The 27,477-nt window shown below is 49.0% G+C and overlaps 11 protein-coding genes across 11 annotated transcripts; 7 read left to right on the forward strand and 4 right to left on the reverse strand.

The window, feature by feature from the left end:
* Positions 1-726: 726 nt before the first annotated feature.
* N7471_003414 (LLM class flavin-dependent oxidoreductase) lies at positions 727-2,181 on the forward strand (the record flags this gene model as incomplete). Its single annotated transcript, XM_057276134.1, has 1 exon — positions 727-2,181. The coding sequence occupies one exon, from the start codon at positions 727-729 to the stop codon at positions 2,179-2,181; it is 1,455 nt and encodes a 484-aa protein (XP_057140772.1).
* Positions 2,182-2,407: 226 nt separating this feature from the next.
* N7471_003415 (flavin-containing monooxygenase) lies at positions 2,408-4,424 on the reverse strand (the record flags this gene model as incomplete). The annotated part of the gene is made up of 4 exons (XM_057276135.1): positions 2,408-3,150; positions 3,171-3,690; positions 3,746-3,988; positions 4,119-4,424. The coding sequence occupies 4 exons, from the start codon at positions 4,422-4,424 to the stop codon at positions 2,408-2,410; spliced, it is 1,812 nt and encodes a 603-aa protein (XP_057140773.1).
* Positions 4,425-5,127: 703 nt separating this feature from the next.
* Positions 5,128-6,595, reverse strand: N7471_003416 (uncharacterized protein; the record flags this gene model as incomplete). Its single annotated transcript, XM_057276136.1, has 4 exons — positions 5,128-5,441; positions 5,498-5,946; positions 6,008-6,137; positions 6,196-6,595. 4 exons carry the CDS (start codon positions 6,593-6,595, stop codon positions 5,128-5,130), a joined length of 1,293 nt encoding a protein of 430 aa, XP_057140774.1.
* A 1,783-nt stretch (positions 6,596-8,378) lies between these two features.
* On the forward strand, positions 8,379-9,770 carry N7471_003417 (uncharacterized protein; the record flags this gene model as incomplete). Its single annotated transcript, XM_057276137.1, has 5 exons — positions 8,379-8,531; positions 8,588-8,954; positions 9,011-9,128; positions 9,184-9,248; positions 9,300-9,770. The coding sequence occupies 5 exons, from the start codon at positions 8,379-8,381 to the stop codon at positions 9,656-9,658; spliced, it is 1,062 nt and encodes a 353-aa protein (XP_057140775.1). The 3' UTR covers positions 9,659-9,770.
* A 243-nt stretch (positions 9,771-10,013) lies between these two features.
* N7471_003418 (GNAT family N-acetyltransferase) lies at positions 10,014-10,598 on the forward strand (the record flags this gene model as incomplete). Its single annotated transcript, XM_057276138.1, has 1 exon — positions 10,014-10,598. The coding sequence occupies one exon, from the start codon at positions 10,014-10,016 to the stop codon at positions 10,596-10,598; it is 585 nt and encodes a 194-aa protein (XP_057140776.1).
* Positions 10,599-10,691: 93 nt separating this feature from the next.
* On the reverse strand, positions 10,692-11,593 carry N7471_003419 (oxidoreductase, short chain dehydrogenase/reductase family superfamily; the record flags this gene model as incomplete). Its single annotated transcript, XM_057276139.1, has 3 exons — positions 10,692-10,758; positions 10,812-10,908; positions 10,996-11,593. 3 exons carry the CDS (start codon positions 11,591-11,593, stop codon positions 10,692-10,694), a joined length of 762 nt encoding a protein of 253 aa, XP_057140777.1.
* A 555-nt stretch (positions 11,594-12,148) lies between these two features.
* N7471_003420 (F-box protein) lies at positions 12,149-13,644 on the forward strand (the record flags this gene model as incomplete). The annotated part of the gene is made up of 3 exons (XM_057276140.1): positions 12,149-12,252; positions 12,306-12,815; positions 12,873-13,644. The coding sequence occupies 3 exons, from the start codon at positions 12,149-12,151 to the stop codon at positions 13,495-13,497; spliced, it is 1,239 nt and encodes a 412-aa protein (XP_057140778.1). The 3' UTR covers positions 13,498-13,644.
* Positions 13,645-13,831: 187 nt separating this feature from the next.
* Positions 13,832-14,893, forward strand: N7471_003421 (uncharacterized protein; the record flags this gene model as incomplete). The annotated part of the gene is made up of 1 exon (XM_057276141.1): positions 13,832-14,893. The coding sequence occupies one exon, from the start codon at positions 13,832-13,834 to the stop codon at positions 14,891-14,893; it is 1,062 nt and encodes a 353-aa protein (XP_057140779.1).
* Positions 14,894-15,427: 534 nt separating this feature from the next.
* Positions 15,428-17,944, reverse strand: N7471_003422 (SulP family inorganic anion transporter; the record flags this gene model as incomplete). Its single annotated transcript, XM_057276142.1, has 5 exons — positions 15,428-15,901; positions 15,943-16,125; positions 16,198-16,717; positions 16,767-17,396; positions 17,475-17,944. The coding sequence occupies 5 exons, from the start codon at positions 17,942-17,944 to the stop codon at positions 15,428-15,430; spliced, it is 2,277 nt and encodes a 758-aa protein (XP_057140780.1).
* A 665-nt stretch (positions 17,945-18,609) lies between these two features.
* N7471_003423 (translation initiation factor eIF2 subunit alpha) lies at positions 18,610-19,719 on the forward strand (the record flags this gene model as incomplete). Its single annotated transcript, XM_057276143.1, has 4 exons — positions 18,610-18,687; positions 18,759-18,903; positions 18,997-19,183; positions 19,245-19,719. The coding sequence occupies 4 exons, from the start codon at positions 18,610-18,612 to the stop codon at positions 19,717-19,719; spliced, it is 885 nt and encodes a 294-aa protein (XP_057140781.1).
* Positions 19,720-20,328: 609 nt separating this feature from the next.
* On the forward strand, positions 20,329-27,102 carry yvc1 (putative potassium ion channel Yvc1; the record flags this gene model as incomplete). The annotated part of the gene is made up of 10 exons (XM_057276144.1): positions 20,329-20,404; positions 20,454-20,781; positions 20,838-21,772; positions 21,819-21,959; positions 22,016-22,404; positions 22,876-22,983; positions 23,033-23,043; positions 23,100-26,391; positions 26,448-26,584; positions 26,643-27,102. 10 exons carry the CDS (start codon positions 20,329-20,331, stop codon positions 27,100-27,102), a joined length of 5,877 nt encoding a protein of 1,958 aa, XP_057140782.1.
* Positions 27,103-27,477: the final 375 nt, after the last annotated feature.

The following is a 27,477-nucleotide window of genomic DNA, read 5'->3' on the forward strand; positions in this document are numbered from 1 at the left end:
CGAGCATCAATTCCTGAGTCTCACGAAGGGGTCCAAAAATCATTAATAGCGAAGGTGTATGAGGTCGGTATTAGAACTAGGCTAGAAAATATCATGAAAGGTTATACATAGAAAAGTCTCTTGCACAAAGTATGCTTTTGTTCCCTTTTTCTGCCGTCTACCTAACAAACTGAGAACGGGGACAATATCTATGAAAACAGGCATCTAAAAAGACCAACTGAGAAGACCAACTGAGAAGACCAACTGAGAAGAATCTGAGAAGACCATAAAAAAAAGATCACAAAAAAGACATTTAAAAAGATCTAAAAAGACTACTAAAAAATACTTGACAAGGCCGCATAAGCGGCCGAATATTCTTGGAGTGTATAAAGAGGAATCCCTCATTCCTATACGGGATAATGTTGCGCCATACTTCACTCGCACGAGAAAGATAAAAACGTACACATGTTATCAATATCAATCCCCCTATCAATATCAAATACTATTGATCGGAATTCCCCAAAACCCCATTTATGTACAACCCCACAGTTACGTGCTGACGCCATCCGCCTCCAACTGCACGTCTTTTTTGCGCGTCTCACCTCACGGCAATGCGCGGGGCTAATAGATACTAACACATGCAGAGACAATAAAATATAATATATCACAGAGCTATTGTAGACTCCCAATCAATTCAATTCAATTCAATTCAATCCTCTCCTCTCAACCAGACAAACACACATCACCATGTCTTCCGAAAAGAAACAACTCATCATCAATGCCTTTGCAATGCAATCGCCGAGTCACCTAAACCCAGGTCTATTCCGGCACCCCACAGACCAAGGCGCAGACTACAAGAACATCAAGCACTGGATCGCCCTAGCCAAGAAGCTCGAAGATGCCAAATTCCACGCCATCTTCTTCGCAGACGTCCTAGGAGGCTACGATGTATACAGAGGCCCCTCAAACCTCACCCCAACAATCCCCGCCGCCGCCCAATTCCCGATCAACGACCCCCTCTACAGCATCCCCGCCATGGCAGCAGCCACAGAATCAATCGGCTTCGGCGTAACAGCCTCAACAACATATGACTCCCCCTATGCCCTCGCAAGACGCTTCTCAACAGTAGACCACCTCAGCAACGGCCGTATCGGCTGGAACATCGTTACCTCCTACCTTGACTCCGCGGCTCGCAACTTCGGTCTCGACACACAGGTCGAGCACGATGAGCGCTACCGCATCGCCGACGAGTACCTCGACGTCACCTACAAGCTGTGGGAGGCGTCTTGGAGAGACGATGCCGTGACCTGGAAACAGGGCTCTGAGAGCAAGACTCAGGCTTATGCGGATCCAAAGGCTGTTCGGGAAATCAATCACAAGGGGAAGTACTTCCAGGTCCCTGGTCCCCATCTCTGTGAACCGAGTCCCCAGCGCACGCCGTTTATCTTGCAGGCCGGTACTTCGACAGCGGGTAAGGCGTTTGCGGCGAAGCATGCCGAGGCTGTGTTCCTGCATGCGCAAAAGCCAGAGCTTGTTCGTCCTTCTGTCGATAGTATTCGCCAACAGGCTGCGGAGATTGGACGTAACCCGCAGGATATTAAGGTTATTGCGGGTGCGTTGGTGATCGTTGCTGAGACGGACGAGGAAGCGAATGCCAAGTTTGAGGAGCTGAAGACGTACGGCGATCGGGAGGGCGCGCTTGCTCTTTTCGGTGGTTGGACTGGATACGATCTGTCGACCTACTCTGATGATCAGGATTTCCGTTTCGTGGAACTTCCTGCTGTTCGCAGTATGGTAAACCACTGGGCTAGTACAGTGCCTGGCACTGAGGGCAAGAAGTGGGATAAGAAGACTATTGCTGAGTATTTGGTGCTCGGTGGTAATGGTGTTAAGATCATTGGCAGTGTGAAGACGGTGGCTGACGAGCTGGAGCGATGGGTGACTGTTGGTGATGTTGACGGGTTCAATTTCAGTTATGCTAGTCTTCCTGATACCTTTGATGATGTTATTCGTTTGCTTCTGCCGGAGTTACAGCGCCGTGGTCTGTTCTGGTCGGACTATGCTGTCAAGGGTGGAACTTTCCGGGAGAACATGTATGGAAAGCAGGGTCAGTCCAGACTCCCTGATGCGCACCCTGGTGCGAAATACTTCTGGAAAGAGGGTCAGGAGGTGCCTCCTTATTCATTGGAGGAGTCGAATTAGTAGCATATTTCCATTGGGACAAATTTTAAACCCCTTTGTTGCTATTGGCACATGTTATAGAATATCATATGGCTTCATCTTCTCATTATCAAATCTAAACCGAGCATAAATAGTCAAAAGGAATAAAAATAGTATTTCCCAACGCTAATTCATCTATAAAGGTATTTCTAAATAGAAATATAGTCTTGCATTGAAACGATCCAGTCTAACAAACTCCCATCCCAAATCAGACATCCCACCACCCCTCCATATGAGACTTCAAATCAATCTCCTCCGGCAATCTCAGATGAGGTGTCAGTTCCGCACCAGGCGTCAACTCCTTTGAAGTCCACCCATTACCAAAGTAAGCAAACCGATTCCCACTTTGATTAACATAGGTATACTCCCAATCCTCCCAGCGCGGATCTCGCCGAATATAATTAGAATGCGACGCACTACCGGGGAAGAGACCATGAATCCGAGACCCCGGCTTGCCACCGTTATACCACGAGCTACAGTTTGCTGACCACACAGTGCGCGGGTAGAACTGGTCGCAGTACTCGACGAAGTCGTCGGTCGCTTTCTTGGACGGGACAATGGACTTGATCCCCTGCGTGCGGATCTTGCGAAGCACTTTCGCGATGTATGTCACTTGGTTCTCGACGTTGTTGGGAACTGTCCCGCTGTGTCCCGAGGAGTATGGTCCGCCGAGCCAGAGGAGGTTTGGGAATCCGGGTGTTGCGAAGCCAAGGTATGAGTACGGGAATCCGAATTTGCCGTCTTGTTTCCAGGCTTTCTTTAGGTCGACTCCGTCGGCGATGATGGAGAATGGCGGTGCGTGGTCGACGTTGGCTCCTGTTGCGCAGATCGTGATATCCACTTCTCGCTCCACGCCGTCCTCGGTCACAATGCCTTTCTCGGTGAATCGCTTGATGCGCGTCTGGATGTAGTCGACGTTTTCTTTGGATAGGGCCTCTAGATATCCGGGTCCTGGTGTTGGGCGACGGCACGCCGGGGGAAGTCTGGTATGATCTTCTCTGCCAATTCTGGCTTGTCCGCAATACGCTGCAGCATCAGGGCTGTCCATTTCTCACGCAGTTCGTTGTTTTCGGGCGTGTCTTTGAAGATTGCTCCAAAGCGCTGGAAATATCCCTTTTCGACATCCCTTCGGTATTCCAGATACGCATTGGGATCTTTCCATGACTCTAGCTGTGACTCGGAGAACAAATTTGCCTCTAGTCGACGGATTCCCGCACTTCCGCTGCTGAATGAATCTGCGATCCAAGTTGGATTCCGAGCATAATGATCAACGTGGCTAGCAAATGGTTGAATGGATGGTAAGACCTGCAAGCCAGAAGCGCCATTTCCGATAAGAGCAATTCGCTTGCCTTTCAGATCGATGCTTGGATCCCAGTTAGAGGAATGAAACAGGTCTCCCTTGTAATTGTTGATTCCTTCATAGTCGGGTAGCTTCCAGGCATTGAAATGACCGATGGCGTTGATTACCACGTCTAACTCTTCTTCATAGATCTGTTGCATTGATGTGAGCATAGAACCTCAAGGATCAACACCAACCATTTGTTACCTTCGAGCCGTCTACATGCTCAACAGTGACATTCCATTTCCCTTTCTCTGGCTGCCATTCGGCTTTCTGCACTCTTTGTCCCGCGCGAAGGTACTGGTACACATTGTGCTTCCGTGCAACACCCTGCCAGTATTTTCTAATCTCATCTCCCTGGGCGAATTCTTCTGTCCATTGCGTATTCGGCGAGATGCTGGACTGGTATACATGCGCAGGGATATCGCAACGAACGCCGGGATATGTATTCTCAAACCTGTTTGATCCGAGTTAGCAACCCCCACGCCAATAAAGACAAGAACAGAATGGAGAATGTACCATGTGCCTCCCTAGATAATGTGATTAGCTTCGAAACAACCATCAATTGACATTAACATACCACATCGGCATTCTTATCATAGATTCGAAGATCAAGTCCCGGCAGTTTCGCAGGGAGCAACACGCCCGCAGTGATCCCTGCAAGACCTGCACCGATAATACCGACCTTGATGGGTCGCACCACATCAACCGGGTGCTCCTCCAGTTCAAATCGGATATTCTCAATCTTCTCTGATAATGCGTTGATATCACTATCCACCGTTACAGTGGTGGGTCCATCCAGGTCTGAAGGACCCTTAATCGATTCTGAGGCAGGTCTGATATTCGACAAGGGAAGAGCCACCTCGGGGGATTGCACAAGAGTCATGGCGACGGCTTTTTATTTTCTCTCTTCTCTTTGCAAGTCTTCAAAAAATCACAGCATAGATATGTACCGCCGTCGCACCGAGTTGGATATCCCGGCATTCTTGTAGACTTACCCCCCGCCTGCCTGCACGTCATGTGAAACGTTTTACACGCCACCTAATGCGAATTGTAATTCTGCGCATCGAATCTGATAATTGGCTTCATCTGGACGATTGGAGTCGGTTATGCGGCTATATTGTGATGTTCTCGGGATTGATTTGATGTCGCTAACACCATCGCGGTTCCTGATGACGTGCCGAGGGGATTATCGTGAACACCATCATCTCCACTCTCCACGCCATTGCGGAGTGCATTGGTTGGAGTAGATGTTGGGGTATCGTTTATTTGAAATTGGTATGTCGCCATTTGATATCTCGGCCGACTCGAGCTCTATGGGAATATTCCAACTGCCTATCTTGTAAATGCCAAGGCATTTAAGATGGTCTTCGAAGTTCTGGAATATATTTCACATTATTAGATAATGCCATAGCTATACCTAGGTAGTACCTATTAGCTGTTAAAATAGAGCAATATAACAATCATATCCCAGGTATAAATAATTCGTTTAAAAACATGTCTTTCGTGTACTGAGTAGAAATCATCAAATCTATAAAACAGTGCACGTGGAATACACCCAAGAACCCCGAAGTCATAATCAAGCAAATCTAGGCGATCTCGGCCTCAATAACCATCTCATACTGCTGAGGGTCCGGCCAAAACTTGACAATTTGCAACCCTGCATCGGTCAACAACTTCGTCCATACGTCTTGTGTTCGCTCCGAAGCCGACAACAGCGACATCATCTCCACGTCCATTGTAGCCTGACTGATACTCGCTCCTGTTGGCGGAAGAACAATATCATAAATAAAAAGCTTAGAGTAGCCCTTGATCATTGCGTCTTTGGTCTTCACGAGCAATTCCTTAGCCTTGTCATCTGGCCAATCGTGAAGAACCGCATGCATAAAGTATGCGCGACTCCCTGCGGCGTGGTTGTTAGTACATATACCCAACTCTCTGTACCGGGATTGTTCTTACCTTTCACTGGCTGAGGTAGGAAGAAATCATGAACCATGGCGGTAATCTTCTCATCGACTTGCGCATTGGCAATCACTTCTGGAAGATCCTGCAGCACTAATGATCCACAAGGAAGGTCTGGGTGTTTTGCAAGAACGTGGGAGATGTCAATGCCAGTGTTCCCACCGACATCAACCACGAATGGAGACCCATCGTCTAGCTTGGCACCCTCTAGCAGCTTTGTTGTATCGTAGACCTTAGTCCACGGAGTTTTCCATGCTGTCCAGGCCTCCATGTGGCCAGTGAAAGCTTCAAAGCAAGCGGGGCTTTTCTGCAATCGCCCGAAGAAGTTGAGACCGTCGGGGTCACTGTCCGAGTGGTTATTCGTATTGATGTCCGTGGGCTCTTTGTAGGATATCTTTGCTAGATAGGCTGGCAGGTTGTGGCCAGCAGAAAGGTATTGATTCGTTCTGAAATGACAAGATTTTAGTATGGGATTAGATCAGCATTAGAGGATACATTTATTCTTACGCTGCTTGAAGTGAGGCGCGGACCTTGGTGCTCTCGTCACCGATAGCGTTCGAGAACGGAGTTGGTTTGAATCTGTCTTCCGCTGTCTCCTCAACCACGTTGAAAGCAGCCAGTAAGCGGAACAATCGACCTGCATATTTTCATGAGTCTTTGGGCTAAAGTATGAATATTACGAGGAGAAAACTTACGTAGCAAGTTTGTATCAACAGTGGGGGTGGTAAATGCGACCAGTTCGTCGATAGACTTCTCACCTCCAACACCTGTCCAGGACTTCCAAAGGCCCAAGTCGATGCATGTTTGTAGAGCGGCAAAGACGACAGGCTGTTCGAAGCAGAAGCCCCAGGCACGCTCATATGGTGTTTCTACCCTGGCAAGTAGACGACGTGCTGCAGCGCGTACCTTTAGACGTTCGATTTCGTTGCCGCCAAACGCCTCAGGTTGAACATCGTCAAGGGAGCCAATGAATCTGTCGATTTCAGACGACAGTCGATCTGCTGCAGGAGCTTGGACGGGCTCTGCTCTGTTGTCGCCAAACCATTTAGGCTTAGCTGCATCAAGAGCTGCAATGACTTCTGTTTGAGATGGCATGTTGCACTTCTAATTTGGCCTGAAGTTGAACAATTGGAAAAACTGGTATTTGGCTCATAGGATAATAAGAAAAATTGTATCAATCAGACTGACGGTTCGAGGTACATTATAAGTGCGGCCTGAGCCTTTGGAAATACACCAAACGCCGCGACATGACCTCTAGGGGATTTCCCTAGCCAAGGTCAATTCCTATCGGAATTACCTAGTTAGGGTAGATGTGCAAAGCTAACTATGTTTCAGCTGGACTTGTCAGTACAAGAGTCTAAATCCCCGCTCTATTAGATTTGTGACAGCCTGCATTATCGGGGGTTTATCCACTCATTTAACCACATTTAGAAATGATCACTGCATTCTGTACCACTGCAAGGGATATTAGCCGGGGAAATGCTTCTAACTCTACAAGGTTTGCGCTAGACAGCGAATCTGCCAAAACCTAAAAGGATTGGACTTTTGTGTGGCCACTGGACACATCCCGTAGAATCAATATACTGCAAATGATGATCTCTCACTTCTTATTCCTAGATGATGTCAATTTGCGAGACTTAACCAAGAAGCCCAATTTATACAGGTTTGTTGAGCCAGCTCGGAAATTTGACAGTACAATGACCAATTAACAGCCCTGGAGTCGTCGATAATTAGATCATCCACGTCAAATCTCCAGGCCTCTGCAACCCGCCTATCTGGCCAAAGTTCAGAATCACATTCCCATTGCAAGGCAATCTCATCGTGGTTCCAGAACTCATGATTAAACTGTTCTGTCTCATCGACTCCAAATTTCAGGCTTTTAAACAGGGCATATGTTGCGCCACATAGCCCAGCGTAAAGAGAACCCGCTGGAAGTGTTCCTCAATCCTCACTTCTCGTCCACCCCATATCAGTGTATGGAAACAATGAAAATTTAGCACTTTGCAGTAGGGCTGCGATCTGGGTCAACAATTCCAGTAGTAGTGTGCTCGTCATTATGGTGGGGTCGAGAGAGAATCAAGAAAGTCAAGAACTTGTAATTGAGGACTTGGCATGACCACAGGGTCTCCATCAAATGTTATAGCTCATGACCCTGGATTAAATCCACGTATATATTAGATTGCTCCCCTTGCGCAAAAGAGTCATGTTCAAAGATCAAGATCCAATTAGGGATGCAAAGTAACATTTGAAAAGAGGGAAGGTGCAACTACCTTAGCACAGTGAGGTATGATACGTCGTCGTTGTTTGAAAGAGAGTCGTGAAGTGCTTAGGGAAGAAATAAAACAGTTTGACCCTGAGTAGAGCTTATCAAAAGTTATACCACTACAGCGACAATTAGACACTCCAATTATTATTATGATCTTGAGTAGCCGTAAAAAAGTAGCGAGTGCCCCCGGGGGCTTGGGCGGCACGGGTAGTGGCTTGATTTCCCCCGGCCCGTTTCTCGATGCCATTTTATACTTCATGTCCCACACCTGAAAAGCTCCGTGTTAAATAGATAGCTCATAAGATCGTCGTCTTCATCAATTACGGAGCTTGTGGCTCAATACCAATCCCAACCAGGATGGGTCTTTGATGAAATTTGACAGGGCTCAAAACTCAAAATCATAGTGTACCGTTGCGGCGGATCATTGGCAGGGAAGAAGACCTCACAGGGGCCAATGCTGAAGGACTGATATACCCTTGCTCTCAGTCGGCAACAGAAATTGATGTATTTCAACCTATAGCACATAAAAAAACTTCTTGTTGTCTGGACCAGCGTTATCTCTATTACTCAACGATCTTTCTATCTCACTCTGAACCCCCAGTTATCTTCAATATGGGTGTGTATGGAGGCTTAGGGCCCATGACCAATGCAGTTCTCTGGGTTGAGGCTGTTGTATTTGCCGTCTTTGTAGGGCTAAGGCTCTATACGCGAAAACACATTCTCAACTCCGTTGGTCTTGATGATTATCTAGTTTTGATTGCACTGGTGAGAACAACAAACCATAATACTACCTTCATCATGCAAGTTCTAACATGCTTCAGGTTCTGCAAATCCTTTACACTGCCTTTGTCACAGTAGCAAGCATTTACGGCCTCGGGCAACTATACGCTGATGTCGGTGATCCAGTCATCTATTTTACGGCTGTCAAGTATGAGCTATTCAGCCAGGTAGCTGGAATAATGGTCATTGGCGTAGGCAAAGCGGCTGTTGGTGTGTTCCTTCTTCGAACTGTGCGGAGTAAAAGTCAGGTCTGGTTTATCTGGGCTTGTCTTGCAATCACTGCTTTTATTACGCTTTTCGCCAGCATTACTGTTATAGTGCAGTGTATTCCAGTTGAGAGATCTTGGAACCCAACTACGCCAGGCTATTGTTGGCTCGATTTTTCCAAGGTTGGTTACACTGTTGGATGTGAGTGCCGGATTGCCCCACTTTGTAACATGAATGCTAATCCTGGGGTTTTGCAGCATGGTTTGTCGCCGCAGACTTCTCCTTTGCGATTCTCCCATGGTTCATTGTCTGGGATCTCAATATGAAACAGAAGGAAAAGATCACCGTTGCCTGTGGTCTCAGTCTTGGAGTATTGTGAGTCTGGGAATACTCCACCCCCTCGAATAGTAATCTGACGAGTATACTCCAGTGCTGGAGCATGTGGCATTATCCGCACAAAAGCCCTGGGAGGATTAAATGCATCGGAGTACATATGTACGTTCTCTGAATATTCTTTTCGTGGCGGTATAGCTGACCCGACTCTAGATGATACGGTACCAATGCTCATCTGGTCCGCCACCGAGAGCTGCGTCACGATCATGTGTTCGTCAATCCCCGTCCTCCGTCCCCTCTACATCCACGTCAAATATGGGAAAAATGGCAAGAGCAGCTCTTCAGGTGACAGCTCCTATAGACTGCCATTGTATGGCAGTGGTGGAAGGAGCACTTTTTCGAAATCCGGCCATGAATCTTCAGTCAACGAGCGGAGTACTACTCATCACACCACCGTCATGAAGGATAGAACAGAGAACGCTAGCAATGAGAATATTCTTCGGGGTGCTGCGGGCATCGAAAGGATAGATGAGATATCAGTGAGTTATCGGCTATTCGGGAAGGAAGCCTAGGGAAGGGTTCATGGATGAATTCTCGTTTCTCTCTTTCGGGGCATCATATAATGGCTTCTCGACCAAAGGCCATGCAATTTTAATGTGGAAATTTTGTTCTCTTGTATCCTCTACTACTTGTACTTTTTTTTTTTTTTTTTGGAATTTCGAAAGGTGCCGCATGTTTGTTTAATAAGACTGATGTATCGTAATGCCAAGTGCGCGTATGACTCAAAAGATAAACCCTACAATTTCTTCAACCACCACTAGTTATGCAACAAAATCTTCCCAATATACCATCCATTTCTTGAAGCCTAACTTCATATATTTTTGAACACAACTTCACATCCAATATCTAACCTTCTTCACATCCACCATGTCCTCTGCCCCGCCAACAAGTGGACTCCCACCCAAAACATGGACAAGAGACACCAACCGCGAATTCTTCATCTCAACCGAACCAAAGCTACTCTCTGTCAAAGCAGTCAATGCCGCATTCGACAGAGACTTCGTTTACTGGGTGCAAAAGCCCTTCCCAGATGAGGTGCTGTGGCAGATGCTCCACGGCTCCTTGAGTTTCGGTGTGTACAGGTGGACCCAACCTGCAGAATCTGTGAATGATTCTACCACCCCGTCTTCAAAGAACACTGAGCAGATTGGACTTGCTCGTATGGTCACAGATGGGTGTTCATTTGCTTATTTGTCGGATACATACGTTCTCCCCGAATACCAAGGCAGCGGACTTGGGAAATGGCTTGTGGATTGTGTCGCCGAGACCTTTTCCAAGGAGAATATGCCTTATCTACGTCGGATTATGTTGCTCACTGATGATGAGCGCATGCAGTCTTTCTACGCGAAGATGTTTGGTGTGAAAGTCGTTGGGCGTGAAGAAAGAAAGGACATGGGGAGGGATTTAGTGTTTATGTGTGCGAGACCAAATGCACCGCCATCATTAGATTGAAACGGCTATTCTAAATTTGATGCTTGGTACTTGGTATATGAGCAAGGAAGCGAGACTTGTGGCTCTGGTAGCTCATATTCATCCTTTCACTCTCTACCATGGAAGTTGCAAAGGGGTCGGCAGGTTCTTCCCAAGAACATCCTCTGCGGTGCCGATATCTCTGTTATGGATAAATTAGCCTGGTTTCTGATAATGGGCAATCGAACATCTTACCCCGGTCCTCCTGGAGCCCAGAATTCTCCGGTCTTGCTAAGATCAAATCCTTCAATGAAAGACTCGAGCGTTTTCGCTGCTTCATCCGGCGTCACGGCTGTTTTCCAAGAGGTATCAGGTTAGATCTAACACCTTGCCGAGGACTTTGTAGAAGGCCGATAAGAGTAGTGCACTGATCACTCACCTCCACCTGCATCCCAGTACTTATCGAATCCAACGCTCTTCGTCATCTCTGTCCGCATAAATCCAGGATGTACCAGGCCAACCGCAATCCCCTTCGGCTTCAAGTCCAGACTCAAAAGCTTCCCGACCATATTCAAAGCAGCCTTACTGGCATGGTGGCCAAAGTTACCCCCGCCTTCCTTCTCATGGCGCAACGTGATGCTGCCGCTCTCGCTGCTGAGGAGGATCACTTTACTCCCCTGGTCCAACAACCCCGCCTTGACGAGATTGTGCACCACAAAGACGGGTCCAATTGCAGAGGTCGTATACATTTGAACTTGCTTCTCCCAGTCTGGAGAATCGAATGTTTCAAAGCCAAAGTATCCGGCGGTAACAATGACTGTTGAGAGCTTTGTAGATGGAAGCTGCGAAACAAGCTTTTGGCCCACGTCTGGTTGGGAGATATCAATTCCTGTCAGCCAGGTGACTCCTGGGCTTGGCTCTGGATTGGAGGATCGGGAGGTTGCAAACACATGGGTGGCTGCCTTTACGGAGTATAGTGTCCGCAGAGAGGCACCCAGTCCTCGAGTGGCACCTAGGATGAGGACGTTGCTGCTCATTTTGTAAGTTGGGATAATATGTTCGAAGATATGAAGGTATGGGTTTAGGAAGGTCTTTATATATGCCCTGGGCACGCCATTGACTCAATGACGTAATTGCTGCCCAGGCCTATATGGGCTTAGAAGGGTGCTATCTGCCCGTCTACAGCCAGTTTGTTTAGTACGACGTAGCTTTTGCATATATTAAACTTTATTCGCATCAGATCATTGCGTACATTAAGGTGGAACTATGATTCTTTATAATCTTGGATGTTGCTTTTCCAAGACATTGTCGTCCTTTGGTCTACTTGGTCGTATTCAACACGAGGGCCAAGCCTGACATATCTCATTAGAGGTATCAGCATTTAATTTCCGCTTGGATGCTACAATGCTAGTCAATCTCTCAATACATTCCGATCGCAGCCCTGGAGTGGACCACGAGAGGCTTAGTCATGTGCTATTTATGGAACCTAGCTAAGATTACCCCCTTCAACCAACCTGTTTTATCTCCATGAGCCCCGGCAAAGTGCGCCTCTCGTAGGGAGCCAGTCAATTCATGTGTTGCAGGGCCCAAGAATGACTGGCTTTGCCAAATTCGCCCTCTCTGTTCAGAAAGTCCGGGCTGCGATCCACAACAGAAGAAAGGCGGGTGCCAAGGACCAGCGCGGATCGTCTTTAAGGTGAGATGTTTTGCGACAATCTGCAAAAACTCACTGACTCACTTCGCTATCAGAAAGGACCATGCAGATCTTCCACCGTCGTCTCCATGGGACCTCCCCGTCGAGATTCAAATCCGCATATTCGCATATTCCGGCATCACCGACTTCCATCCGCTGAGACTCGTCTGCAAGGCTTTTTGCCAACTGCTGACCAGGAATGAGCATGAGATTGTCCGGCAGTATCTCCGCTTACGTCGCCACGGTACTCTTCCATCCCCGATCGACGATGACCGCACCTATACTCGGAACCCAGGCGACGATGTCGTGCTGTTATCGGACCTATTCCCACCATCCAAAAGCGCCAGAGGCGGCCATCTCTATACATTCAAATACTTGCATGGGCTGAGACGAAGGCAAATGCTCTGCTCAAGGCTCTGCTACTACCTGGCAGATCGGATCCTCGATCGGTTCATCCAAACCGAACCGGCCGTCATGAAGGCCTCATTTCCTGCAAAGCGAAACGAGCGCAACGCTCTTGTCAAACGTGGCATAGCGAGCATATGGTTCCACCTTGCACCACTCATGTAAGAACAACGGGGAATTGCTTCATTGCAGCAAATCACTGATCTCTTCTCCACCAGGTACTATACACTCTATTTCCTCGAATCATACGCGTCCGCCCGGCGCGAGCACACGAACATGCTAGTACAAAAATACGAGGCAGGCCAGCTGCCTGTACCATTACCACTCGAGATACGCCAGAGGATGTACCGCGAGCTACAAACCCGGATCCTCCAAAGCCCTCCCTTCACCAACACAGCGGCGTTGGTTGCGACACACCATTGCATGCATTTGCTTGTTTCATATATACGCTTCGCCATGTCTCCGGATGGACAAGCTCAGATTGATGACTCGTGGATTAGCTCTTTACTCACATTGGCGCCGTTTGTGCGGATCGTCGAGTTTTTCTCCGCTGAGATTGGGGACGGTGGGAGCCAGCGAACACAACGCAAGGAGTTTATGTACAACTTCTATCAGGACACGACAATGTATGAGAAGGATCACATGAACTCGGTTGTTTTTGCGCGCGCGTCTGCGCAGAACTTGCATAGTTCGGTGCAAGATATCTGGTTTGCTGCTGCTGAGGCTGAGTTGAGAACCAGGCGAGCGATACCCCATGACGTAGAGCACGTCTGGGTCTGGAATGGTATTCCAATTGTTTTTGGGTGTCCGGATTGCCATCCCACGAGAGGATGGCAGGCATGATACATTGGGTTTAAGTGTTGGAGGCGCTTGGGTTCTAGCATATTATACCTGGATATACTGGAGTTGGATGGATGAAAATTTCAGCCAATTGCATTTGCATTCCATTTCATTGTTAATATTACTATCATTTCTCTCTTCTCAAACCAATAGAAGTGTACTGGCGGTTGTAGTCGAAGTGATTTATTTAGGGAACTGGTAGATGATGTTTGCTTGGTTTGCAACCAGCACGCGTCCCAGTGTACATCACCAAGTATTAACCTTCTTCGACGACGATTTGCTTCAATTGTAGCTTAAGAATTGGCCGAGTTTATTGCAAACTCTCACATTGATTGCCATGGAACAAGCAGACCAACGACAGTTGTTCAATACTTCTTGGACCATCCACCGTCTCTCTCCTCTCCATCATGGGAAGGACTGTGAAACCCTGCTAGACAACCAAGTCGCCTTGAAAACATATGCAACGCGTCTACGCGACTATCTCACAGGCGATGTCCTCGCTGGTATTCATACAAGCACTATTGCAGCAGACGACCACGCGCTCTCCAAGACAGGCGCCCTAAAAGATTGTCTATGGCAGCCAATCTCCCCTCAATCACTGCGCGACGAAGCGCCAAGCAGATCCCAGAATACCACATTTCCTGGAATTCTAGTAACACTAGAATACGAAAACATTGTCTACAAAGCAGCTTTGCTCGCAGACACAAAATCATCCCCAAATCAGCGCACAGGATCCACATCTCTCCCTCTCCTCCTAACCAGATTCCCAACTGCGCTGCGCCAAACATTCATCACTTTCTTATCTACCAATTTCGACACTTACTGCTCGCCCCTCCGACTACCGTCCAGCTTTCTCTGCGTGGGTCTAGAGACATACATCGATACCCTGCGCACTCAACGGCCAAGTACAAGCGACACAGTCGAAGACGTTATCAAAGAGTTACAGCTCACGCTCTCCTTTTCATCATCAATTGCACCAGCGCTGAGATCCCTCAATGTCAGCGTCGCGCGCTCTTCACTAGCGGGCTTCCTGCGCGATCGGCCTGGAAAGTCGGCGCCGAAGTCGCGCAGTCTTCAGCATAAACTGCGCAGCCCTTTCATCGCCAATCTTACTTCGTACCTGGAGACGCATCTTGCCATGAAGCTGGATCTGGATGGATCATCTTCAGATCAGGTTGCTAAGCAGCATGTGCGACTCTCGAAGGTTGCATGTGCTGCTTTCGTTTTGGGTGGTGAAGGACGTGTGAAGCTGGTTGTGGCTGCTGATAAGGATGCTGGGGATGTGGACGAGGGGGCTCAAGTTCGAGGCGACAAGAATGAACTCGCTTTGGAGGCAGGGGAATCGCTTCTACGGTCGGTGATCCGGAAGGCTGTTGTGGAGGATCATGCGGCTACATGAACCTCTAGATGTTTCTCTGTTCCAGTGTGGAACTAGGACACGTTACAATATCTTTGGAGCTCGGAACGAGCAAAATATCTGAGTGCAAACCTATCAGCATGCCCTGCCTTGATCCACGGAGCTCACAGCTTTGCTGTTGAGGCTGCTGGTGAGCTCCTCGCCAACACACGTTGCTGCGCAAGCAAATACAACTAAATTCAGCTGCTAGCGTCATGCTTTGACCCAGTGCCCCATCACTGTGGTATTGCAGATGCGGAAATTTCGGCTTTCATCGCCAAGATGGCACGCTCAGGAGACCTGATCGTGGTGCATAGTAAAGCAGCAGGATTTACTTCAGTTCTCATTGAACCAGAGCTCCTTGTTTGGGAAGACATAATTGATCATGTTCTCTGTCTCCTCGGTAGATGTTGCTTTATGACAAGAAGTCATATAGCACCATATTTTTGATTATTTTCAGATGACCGAAATGCAATATATACGTACAATATATACAAACCGTATCCAAACACGTCACCAATTTTAGCAAGATAGACACTATATCTCCTGCGTCTGATTCTCAGATTCCGCCAACTGCAGCGCCTCATCAACACTGGGCACGAAATGAGTCAATCCACCACACGTCTCAACAATACCACTCCGCTCAAACATGCGGAACACACTCCTATTCGGCAAACGGCAGAAGAACACTCTGACGCGTTGCTCCGCATACGCATGCACAATCTCCGAGAGAACCTGGGTACCAGACCCATCGATACTCGTAACGCCATGAACATCGAAAATGATATTCTTATTATGCTCCGGCGCGCGCATGCGCGGCAGAGAAGGGTGGGCATGGGTGGAGCCGTAGAGTTCCAGACGTCGCAGGCGGTTCTTGAGATCGCCTGTGTTGGCAAAGGTGAGGGGTTCCGGGATCTTGACGATCAGAGCGCCTTCGACTAGCTCCACGTTTTCTGGGTGGAGTTCGGCGTTGTCGAAACGCGCGGCTGTGCCGAGGACCTTGCCCAGGATCTGGATTCGGGGGCTGTCGCGTGTCGGATGAGGATTAATACTGACAGGCCCATTCCCATCGCCATGCCCAGTTCTAGGGAGTAGAATATTGTTGTTGTGAAAATGAGGAACATTAGGACGAGCTCTGACCAGCCCCGCAGGCGGAAGAAGAAGAGTAGGTCATGCGGGCATTCTTCCACTAGAGTGAAGGCTACCACGGAGATCATGGAGCACAAGACTGCTTTCTATTGGGGAATTAGCATCGTCAGCACTTGGAAAAAGCGCACCGGTATGGTCTAGGTTTGAGAGGGACGAACTGGGAGGTAGTAGAGATAAGGCAAAAGCACCATGACACATGTGAATGTGATGATGCTCAAAAAAACACTAGTCATAGGTGACCTTGCTCCTGTCTGTGAGCTAAGCTTGCTTCGCCCGTATCCGCCAAATGCAGGCAGAGCCGAGAAACAACCTCCAATGACATTGGCAACGCCTAGTGCAACCATCTCACGATTGGCACTCATATGCATTCCCGTGATTCCAGCAGAACTGCCTTCGCCCAGTCCCTTGGCTGCAACAGATGACTCAAAGAAGCCAAGTAACGCGATAATAAAGGCTTTGCTCAATGCTGTGCGCACATGTTTCATATTCGCAAGCTGTAAAGGCCAAGTGAAAGCGAATAGTCCTCCAGAGCCGACCTCTGTAGGTCCAAGAATTTCGAGCCCTTTAGCTTCCCAATCGAGGTGCCAAGCCAAAACCGCCGACAGGGCAACAACCAGAAACCGGTCTGGGAAATAAATCACTTGGGGGATACGAGGCACAAGCATCTTTTTCAAGGTTCTGCGGAGGATCAGTATGATGGATGTAAACCCGGGAGCGCGGTACGAACCTGAACAGCATGATGACAGAAAAGCTGATGATCGAAACGATAGCAGTTAGTCCATGGCATTCTTTAGCGTATCGAACGATGAAAATCAGTTTTTCAACGCTGGTGCCATGGCTGACACCGGTTTCTTTGGCATGCTCGGCCAGACCCAATTCTGGGATAAGCTGGTCTACAAAAATCACAAAGCCGATGGCAGTGATGAACCCTCTTAAGAATGGTCGACTAAGCACGTTGTCCAAAAACCCTAGACGGGTCAGTCCGGCAATCAGTATCATGGCACCGGACAGGGCAGTGGCCACTCCTACAATAAGAGCGATTTCTGTCGGGTCATCATCGCCTGAGTTTCCTTGCATGACACTTGCTTTGACAATAGCACCCGTTAGCAAGGAACCCGCGGCCTCTGGTCCAACTACCAAGAGAGGGCAGCTTCCTAGGATGGCATAGACCAAGGGGTGGATGACGAAAGAGTAGAGGCCGCTGATGGGTGGTGCGTGGGCAAGATTGGAGGCCAAAGAGAGGGCCATCGGGATGTAGATAGATGCCACGGTCAACGCAGCCATAAAATCTCCACGCAGGAATGACCAATGATATTGTCCAATCCAATTAAAGAACGGAATATAATAGGATATGTATCTGTTATTGATTCGTCAGCTACCAGTCCTAAGGCAGGCTACGAAAGTGCTCGTAGTGTATAAACAAGATAGGACCTACTGCTTATTCGTGTCGGTTATTGGAAAAGTGAAAGATGATTTCATCTGTGACGGAGTCTCTGAATCTGGGACCGACTCCGGGTGGTCTACTACACCTCTTGGGCGACCGGCCGCACCGTCCGCCACTTCATGTTCGTTATATCCAAATGCACCGCCCGGCCCTCCAATGTATGACCGTCTTCCTGTATCTTCTACCTGCGGCGAGAATGTGCCATGGCTGCAGCGCCTTTCGCCGCACGCAGGGTCGGCCTGGAGGTATGATTCCAAAAGTCGAGTTCTCGCATCCGGCTCGCTCGTAACCCCGGTGCTGGTTTGGCTGTCTTGTGCCGTGTAGTTGTCATGGCTTGAATTTGTCGAAATCCCAAGACCGGTTTGGGGCGACGAACGGAAAGCGTCGACAATGCGGTCTCGTAGAGTCCGGCGTCCGAGCCCGTCGGACTCCCCGGGAAGTAATGAACTTGTCTCAGACATGATGTTTTGGAAAGAGACGTCTGGTGAGGGTTAGGTCAAAGAGTTAGACATGCAGTAGTCCGCCATAAATGCTGGTCATAAAATTTAAAAGATTGAAGCAATTCAAAAATGGGACGACAATTGTTTTTGTCGGTTAGGCAAGGGCCAAGGGCGCGGCGCGCTAGGGGACTGATAAGCGGGGAACGCAGGTCTTATCGTGAATTCAACGCAGATCCTCGGAGAATGACAGTGCAATGAAGAGAAAAAGCATGGTCAGCATAATCGATGGAAACTCTCTGATTCGTAGAAAGTTCCGATGCCATCGAGTACTGGAGTGTATATACAAACAACATGCCCAGGTGCCTGTCTCGCCCGCGCGCCCTGATTTCGTTGACGTAATTGATTGATGTGTCAGCCAAGACCAAGCCTTGGAAGGCGGTGTGAAACGCAGTCACGTGCCATTTAGTCCCGTGACTGATCAGATCAATGTGGGTTTTGAAGTCCGCCACAAAGAGATAGATTGTGCCTCATTCGCGTCGCCTCTCCCCTCTGCGCTCCTGTATTTCTGAATTTACGATCACTCATATCCAGTTGGCCTACATCTCGATCGTCTCGATTTTGCCATCAAATCCGTCTCTTTCGCACCTAAGATTTCCCCGAGAAAAAAAAAACAGAACCCCGCCAAGATGTCTTTAACAAACTGTCGGTTCTATGAGGACAAGTACCCGGAGGTGGACAGCTTTGTCATGGTTAATGTCAAGCAGGTACGGATCAACTGAATCATGAACTGGGAGGCCAAAGCGACAGGGACTAATTTTTTGTGTGAACGAGCTAGATCGCCGAGATGGGCGCATACGTGAAGCTGCTCGAATATGACAACATCGACGGCATGATCCTCCTCTCAGAACTCTCTCGCAGACGTATTCGCAGTATCCAGAAGCTCATCCGTATTGGGCGCAACGAGGTCGTTATCGTGCTTCGTGTCGACAAGGAGAAAGGCAAGGATACATTATTCGCCTGGAAGAACTCGAGAACTAACTTGTCAACTTGAAGGTTACATTGATCTGTCGAAGCGACGTGTCTCTCCCGAGGATGTCATCAAGTGCGAGGAACGTTACAACAAGAGCAAGGCAGTGCACTCTATCATGCGCCACGTCGCAGAGGCGACCCAGACCCCCTCGAGACCCTATACGAGAACATCGGGTGGCCTTTGAACCAGAAATACGGCCACGCACACGATGCTTTCAAGATCTCCATTACGTAGGTTCTTGTTCTTTTTGTCTCATGATATGATCGAATTCCTCTGACAGTTGTTTTCCAGGAACCCCAACGTCTGGGATGAGATCACCTTCCCTAGCGATGCCGTCAAGAGCGAGCTGCAGCAATACATCAGCAGCAAGCTGACCCCCCACCCTACCAAGGTCCGTGCCGATATCGAGGTGACCTGCTTCGGTTACGATGGAATCGATGCCGTCAAGGATGCCCTCCGTACCGCTGAGGCCGACAACACCCCCGAGAACCAGATCAAGGTCAGACTGGTGGCTCCTCCCCTCTACGTCCTAGCCAGTCAATGTCTTGACAAGACCCTCGGCGTTAAGTTGCTTGAGGCGGCTATTGTGAAGATCGAAGAGCGTATCAAGGCGAACGGCGGTAGCTGCACCGTGAAAATGGCACCCAAGGCCGTCACTGAGCACGACGATGCGATCCTGCAAGAGCTTATGGAGAAGCGCGAGCGTGAGAACACCCAGGTCAGCGGAGATGAGGACTCCGAGAGTGATGAGGGTGTTCCCGAGTAAGTTACGGGTCATAACTTCGAGTCGAGGGGCATACAGCGGTCATCAGCGCTGGAATCCAAAGCTGGAATCACCGCTAGAGGAGAGTTGGGCAAAAATGGATAGAAAAAAGCTTGCACATATCGGAGAAAGGCTCAATGGCTCAGTGTGCTGATGGGCAGGATTGCAGTCAGAACTCGCCCTTTAGCCAGGGCAATCGCCTAAACTTCGGGTCTGGGGATGATTCATCCACGCCTGTGCATGCGCTGCATGCCAATTGCGGTCGAAATCCTCATGCCCACCGTCTGTCAAAGACGCTGGGTCCGCACAGGGTGCAAGTTCTAATGCACATAATGTTTGCGATGCAACCGAGACGTTCAATGCCAGTCATGCTTTTAAATGCAAATTGTACCCTTGTAGAGACTACATATGTACGTAAATATAGATATATAAATCCATTCCCCCTGTGAATTTAAATCCAATGCCCACTAAATGGAGGTGAGCTAAAGCTTATCTGCCGCCGATCATCATTGGTGCCCCCTCAAGCCAAAAACTCTCGGTGAGCCGAACTCTCCCTGTTCCTGTTCTTTTCAATCTTCTTGTTGTCATCCATTTTTGCATGTTCTACGCGATATGGTACATTGGAGAAATATCTTTACCGCCGATCCTGGCAGGACCCGGCACCGCATCGAGGTGGAACGTCGTCGACGTACGTCATTTCCAAATATGCGCTGTGGAACATTGCTAACAAGTCATAGTGCTACCTGCCTATGCTGCCGATGAGCCTCAGGCCTCTGATGCCTCAAAGGAAATTGCCAAGGTTGCTCTTCGGCTGAAATATCAGATCGAGCAGGTTGTCTCCTGCGAAGTGCAGGATCATGTCTTGACCGACCCAAACAGCCGCATCATCACGGACGATGTGGTTGCGACTGCCAAGGAAGCTGGTGGGGACGAATACAAAGCATGCGTTGTTTATTGTCTTCTGGTTTGTCTGCGATGGTTCAAGATTCAATCCTCCGTCGAGCTTTGGGATTCCGATCTCCATGAGCTTCGGGCTGTGGCTTGCGAGGTCATCGCCAAGCGCATGTAATGCCCCCTTTGACATTTCGGGTTTTCTGCCATTTACTTACTAACTTGAACAGTATCGAATCCGAGCAGAACCAAGATTACGTGCTGAAAGGGATTTTACTCAAGCGATACTCTATCTTCAGTGAAGGGGTAGAGACTGATCCCGCCAATGTCATTGAACGGGCGGTAGATCTCCATGCCTTGAGGATCATCAGCTCTGCCCCGTACCAGAGATGTATCCAGTACCTGTGGAGGGGTTGGATCTGTCAGGAAGAGGGCAACCCAACTAACTTTGTCGAATACAGCGAGAAGTCTAACACCGGATATTGGGTTCATTTCCATCCTGATCGGATGCGAACTCCTCTGTATCAGAATGTCTGCCAAATTTTGTTCTCCTTGATTTACCTTGCGGTTTATACGGCAGTAATCAATACCGTGAACCCAACCGGTGACGTGGATGTGGCCGAGGCTATTCTTTACGGTATGACTCTTGCGTTCATCTGCGACGAGGGGGTCAAGTTTTGGAAAGTTGGTTGGAATTACATCGAATTCTGGAATGCGTTCAACTCAACCCTCTACACCATCCTGGTGGTATCACTTGCTTTGCGCTTTGTTGCCTTGGCACACTCATCATCTACCCACGATGAACAAAGGAGGCTCTACAACGAGCTTAGCTACAACTTCCTGGCTTTTGCGGGCCCTATGTTCTGGATGCGCATGATGCTATATCTTGACTCGTTCCGCTTCTTCGGTGCTATGTTTGTGGTTCTTCGAGTCATGATGAAGGAGAGTTTGATATTCTTTGCTCTTCTATTTGTGGTTATGGCTGGTTTCTTCCAGGCCTTCGTCGGCATGGCCCAAGTGGATACCGATATCCCCGTCCACCGAAATATTCTCCAGGGAATGGTAAACAGTATCATGCAGAGTCCTGAGTTCGACACTTTTCAGGAGTTTGCATTTCCCTTTGGTATCATCCTCTACTATGTGTTCAACTTCATTGTTATGACAGGTAAGTTTGCGTTCGACTTGTTTGGAGTGATGCTAACAATTATCAGTTTTGTTGAATATTCTCATCGCCTTGTACAACAGCGCGTATGATGACATCTCTGGCAACGCCACGGACGAGTACATGGCCACGTTCGCACAGAAAACCATGCAGTTCGTCCGTGCCCCAGATGAAAATGTCTTCATCCCGCGTACGTATTTACTCAATTCCGATAGCACACAGGTGGCTAATTGCTTTGGATACTAGCATTCAACCTCGTCGAGATTGTGTTTCTGATAGCCCCATTCGAATGGTGGCTTCCGCGGGAGGCCTACGCCAAACTGAATGACTTTGTAATGGGTGTGATCTATTCGCCGCTGCTTATCTTTGCAGCCTGGGTTGAGACCCGTCAGGCGTACCGGATTCGATGGAATCGCCGCCATGGCGAAGAAGACGATGACTCTGCTCAGGAATGGGAGCATGTCGCTAAGGAGGTCAATTTTGACCTCGATGATACTTGGAAACAGCATGTAGTAGAGACCACGCCGGATATCAAGGTTGATAGTTGTACATATGAACTCAGGGAGCTGAAGGAGCAGGTTAGGATGTTGACGGAGACGGTGAAGGGATTGACTGAGGAGATGGCGAACAAAAAGGTGGATGGGGCAAGCTAGGAAGTGAAGCCCAAGGCATTGATGTTATATATATCGGCACGCTACAAACGATCAAGCAAACAACAACAGCGTGCCGTCTTACATCAGGAGATATACTATATAATATATCGAGGGTTGGTCCGTCATTGTGTCTTTGTAAACCTTGGAAGTATATAACTATGGTGTTTATCCACCCCTAACTCTATACCCAAACATGATTTTCCACATCGGAGAAAAAAAAAAAAAACTGCATCATATTAGCTAGCTAATAATGACCGAAAAAGAAAAGAACAAAAAAAGAAATCTCAGGTTTGGTTTTTAGGAATAGCCGAACGCGGGGGTCGAACCCGCAGCCTTAAGATTAAGAGTCTTACGCTCTACCGATTGAGCTAGCCCGGCTGGGCTGTTGTAAAGAGGAGCCAAAAAGTGCTACATAAGCCTGAAGGGATCGGGGGCAGGCTGACATAATGCTAGCGCGTCGAGCGGCGAACCCTCTGGAACCAAAATTGCAAGGTGGAAGGTGGCTTCATCTACAAATCTGGGCATTTCCGCGATTGGATCCTATCATTGCTCTCCGGCTTTGTATGAGTCTTTGATTTTCTGGTTGTTTGACTCTGACCGCGGTCACTAGATTGCCACCATGTGCGTTACGACAACCCCCCCCCCCGGGATTCTTTGCTGCAGCTAACAGTATACAGGGCAAAGCTCGTGGACGACCCTCAGATCCATACTGCCTCGTTGCATAACCCGATCCCTTGGCAATTGCACACATACGTTTGGCCTTTCATAATCATCTGGCCCGTGTTCTTCGCTTTCTACCTCTCCCCCGATCGTTATGATACCTACATTCAGGGACAGGAGTGGACCTTCGTGTTCGCGGGGTCTATCATCACAATCCAGTCGCTCTTCTGGCTGATGACCAAGTGGAACATTGATATTAACACCCTATTCACTACTACTCGAGCCAAGTCCATCGACACTGCCCGGCTTATCAAAGTGGTTCCCATCACTAACGCTGGCTCTGCCGAGATCTGCAAATTGATTACTGAGAACACCGGTCCGAAGAAGACCCTTTCGTTCCTCTTCCAGAAGCGCCGCTTCCTCTTTTACCCTGAGACTCGCACCTTCGCCCCCTTGTCGTATGTCCTTGACGCCGAACCAAAGCCGGCCCTCAAGACTTTCCAGCTGAACGAGGGCTTCACCACGAAGGCCGAGATTGACCGCATCTACCACCACTATGGCGATAACACCTTCGATATCCCCGTTCCCGGTTTCCTTGAGCTCTTCCAGGAGCACGCTGTCGCGCCGTTCTTCGTCTTCCAGATTTTCTGTGTTGGATTGTGGATGTTGGACGAATACTGGTACTACTCGCTCTTCACGCTCTTCATGCTTGTTATGTTTGAGAGCACCGTTGTGTGGCAGCGCCAGAGGACCTTGAGCGAGTTCCGTGGAATGAGCATCAAGCCTTATGATGTCTGGGTATACCGTGAACGGAAATGGCAGGAGATCACCAGTGATAAGCTTCTTCCCGGTGATCTCATGTCAGTGAACCGCACCAAAGAGGACAGCGGCGTTGCCTGCGATATTCTTCTGGTTGAAGGCAGTGTCATTGTGAACGAGGCTATGCTTTCTGGCGAGAGTACACCTCTTCTGAAAGATTCCGTCCAGCTCCGTCCCGGCGATGACTTGATTGAACCGGATGGATTGGATAAGCTCTCGTTTGTGCATGGAGGTACCAAGGTCCTCCAAGTTACTCACCCTAATCTGACTGCCGACTCGGGCTTGAGTAACCTGTCCAGCAACGTTACCATGCCCCCAGACAATGGTGCTTTGGGTGTGGTTGTTAAGACCGGTTTCGAAACCAGCCAGGGTAGCCTCGTCCGGACCATGATCTACTCGACTGAACGTGTCTCTGCCAACAACGTTGAAGCTCTGTTGTTCATCCTGTTTCTCCTGATTTTCGCAATTGCCGCTTCGTGGTACGTGTGGCAAGAGGGTGTGATCCGGGACCGCAAACGCTCCAAGCTTCTGCTCGACTGTGTCCTCATCATCACCAGTGTTGTTCCCCCCGAATTGCCTATGGAGCTGAGCTTGGCCGTCAACACTAGTCTTGCTGCTTTGAGCAAGTATGCCATTTTCTGCACTGAGCCTTTCCGTATCCCCTTCGCTGGTCGTGTTGACATCGCTTGCTTCGACAAGACCGGTACCTTGACTGGAGAGGACCTTGTCGTTGATGGTATTGCTGGACTCACTTTAGGTGAGGCTGACTCGAAGGTCGAAGCTGATGGTGCTCACACCGAATTGGCCAATCCCTCTGCTGCTGGACCCAACACCACTCTTGTTCTCGCTAGTGCTCACGCCTTGGTGAAGCTGGATGAGGGTGAGGTCGTTGGTGACCCCATGGAAAAGGCTACTTTGGAATGGCTTGGCTGGACTCTGGGCAAGAACGATACTCTGTCTTCCAAGGGCAACGCCCCTGTTGTCTCTGGTCGCAACGTCGAGTCTGTTCAAATCAAGAGAAGATTCCAATTCTCCTCGGCCTTGAAACGCCAGAGTACTATCGCGACCGTTACGACCAATGACCGCAAGACTTCCAAGAAGATCAAGTCCACCTTTGTGGGTGTCAAGGGTGCCCCCGAGACCATCAATACTATGCTGGTCAACACACCTCCCAACTACGAAGAAACCTACAAGCACTTCACCCGCAATGGTGCTCGTGTGCTTGCTCTTGCCTACAAGTACCTTTCATCTGAATCCGAGCTTTCCCAGGGCCGCGTGAACAACTACGTCCGCGAGGAAGTCGAATCCGAGCTGATATTTGCCGGTTTCCTTGTCCTGCAATGCCCCTTGAAGGATGATGCTATCAAGTCTGTCCGCATGCTGAATGAAAGCAGCCACCGTGTTGTCATGATCACTGGTGATAACCCGTTGACCGCTGTCCATGTCGCACGCCAGGTTGAGATTGTTGATCGTGAGGTTCTTATCCTTGATGCCCCTGAACATGACAATTCTGGAACCAGGGTTGTCTGGCGTACCATCGATGATAAGCTCAATATCGACGTCGACCCCACTAAGCCCCTCGACCCGGAGATCCTGAAGACTAAGGACATCTGTATCACTGGATATGCTCTGGCAAAGTTCAAGGACCAGAAGGCTCTCCCTGATCTGCTCCGTCACACCTGGGTTTATGCTCGTGTGTCTCCCAAGCAAAAGGAAGACATCCTTCTTGGCCTCAAGGACGCTGGATACACCACTCTGATGTGCGGTGATGGCACCAACGATGTTGGCGCTCTGAAGCAGGCTCACGTCGGTGTCGCGCTTCTGAACGGCTCGCAAGATGATCTCACTAGAATCGCTGAACACTATCGGACCACCAAGATGAAGGAGCTGTACGAGAAGCAGGTCGGCATGATGCAAAGATTCAACCAGCCCGCCCCTCCCGTCCCTGTTCAGATCGCTCACCTGTATCCCCCCGGTCCTTCCAACCCACACTACGAGAAAGCCATGGAGCGGGAGTCGCAGCGCAAGGGTGCTGCGATCACCGCTGCTAGCGGAGCCCCTGAAGCTATCCCAACTATCACATCTCCTGGCGCTCAGGCCTTGCAGCAATCGAACTTGACCCCCCAGCAGCAGAAACAGCAGAAGGCCCAGGCTGCCGCAGCTGGCCTTGCAGACAAGCTTACAGCTTCTATGATGGAACAGGAGCTGGATGACAGCGAGCCTCCCACTATCAAGTTAGGTGATGCATCAGTCGCTGCTCCCTTCACCAGCAAGTTGGCCAACGTTATTGCTATCCCGAATATTCTTCGTCAAGGTCGTTGCACCCTGGTTGCGACTATTCAGATGTACAAGATTCTTGCTTTGAACTGCTTGATCAGTGCCTACAGTCTGAGTGTCATCTACCTGGATGGTATTAAGTTTGGTGATGGACAGGTCACTATTAGCGGTATGCTGATGAGTGTCTGCTTCCTTTCTATTTCCCGCGCCAAGGTATGTCGTACTTCTCCATGTTGAAAAATGGTTTGCTAATGTTTTAATGTGTACAGTCTGTCGAGGGTCTGTCTAAGGAGCGCCCCCAGCCGAATATCTTCAACGTCTACATCATTGGATCTGTTCTTGGACAGTTTGCCATCCACATTGCGACTCTGATCTACCTTTCCAACTATGTCTATAAGCACGAGCCGTACGTTATGAGAACCCCCCTCTAGTTTATCTCACTTTATGTCTAACAAAATCTACAGGAGAGATTCCGATATTGATCTCGAGGGCGAGTTTGAGCCTTCCCTCCTGAACAGTGCCATCTACCTCCTTCAGCTGATCCAGCAAATCTCCACCTTCTCGATCAACTACCAAGGTCGTCCCTTCCGCGAGTCAATCCGTGAGAACAAGGGCATGTACTGGGGTCTCATCGCCGCATCGGGTGTTGCATTCTCCTGCGCCACCGAATTCATTCCCGAGCTAAATGAGAAGCTGCGCCTCGTCCCCTTCACCAATGACTTCAAGATGACTCTGACCGTGCTGATGATCTTCGACTACGGTGGCTGCTGGTTGATTGAGAACGTTCTCAAGCACCTGTTCAGTGACTTCCGTCCCAAGGACATTGCTCTTCGTCGTCCCGACCAGCTCAAGCGCGAGGCGGATCGTAAGTTGCAAGAGCAAGTCGATGCTGAGGCTGAGAAGGAGCTGCAAAGAAAGGTTTAGTCTGGTGGTTTGAAGATTTGTATCTGTATACATAGAAAGGAGGTTGTTGGATTTTAGAAATGTTCATGTGGTGCATGACATTTAATACACTTTTTGCTCTTATCGAAACAATCTGGCAAGTACAAATGTTTTTATTTTTGGTTATATAGCCCATTTGGCTTGGAACAAAAGGTGAGAAACCATGAGAACTGAAACGGGCGAGGTGCCGGGTGTGAAGCTTTGCAATCATACACGCCAATAATTCCTAGATCTTAAATGCGGCTCGCATTGAATTACTTCACCCTTGTCCATTTCGGGAGCTCTTCTGCGATTCCACGTCTTTCACTGGTCGGCCGGCCGGAGGTCTCATCTCCGGATTATCCCTGCAAGTGGAAA

This window comes from Penicillium samsonianum (assembly GCF_028829775.1).
Source record: "Penicillium samsonianum strain IBT 33392 chromosome Unknown utg000002l_segment0_segment0, whole genome shotgun sequence".
NCBI classification, from domain to species: domain Eukaryota; kingdom Fungi; phylum Ascomycota; class Eurotiomycetes; order Eurotiales; family Aspergillaceae; genus Penicillium; species Penicillium samsonianum.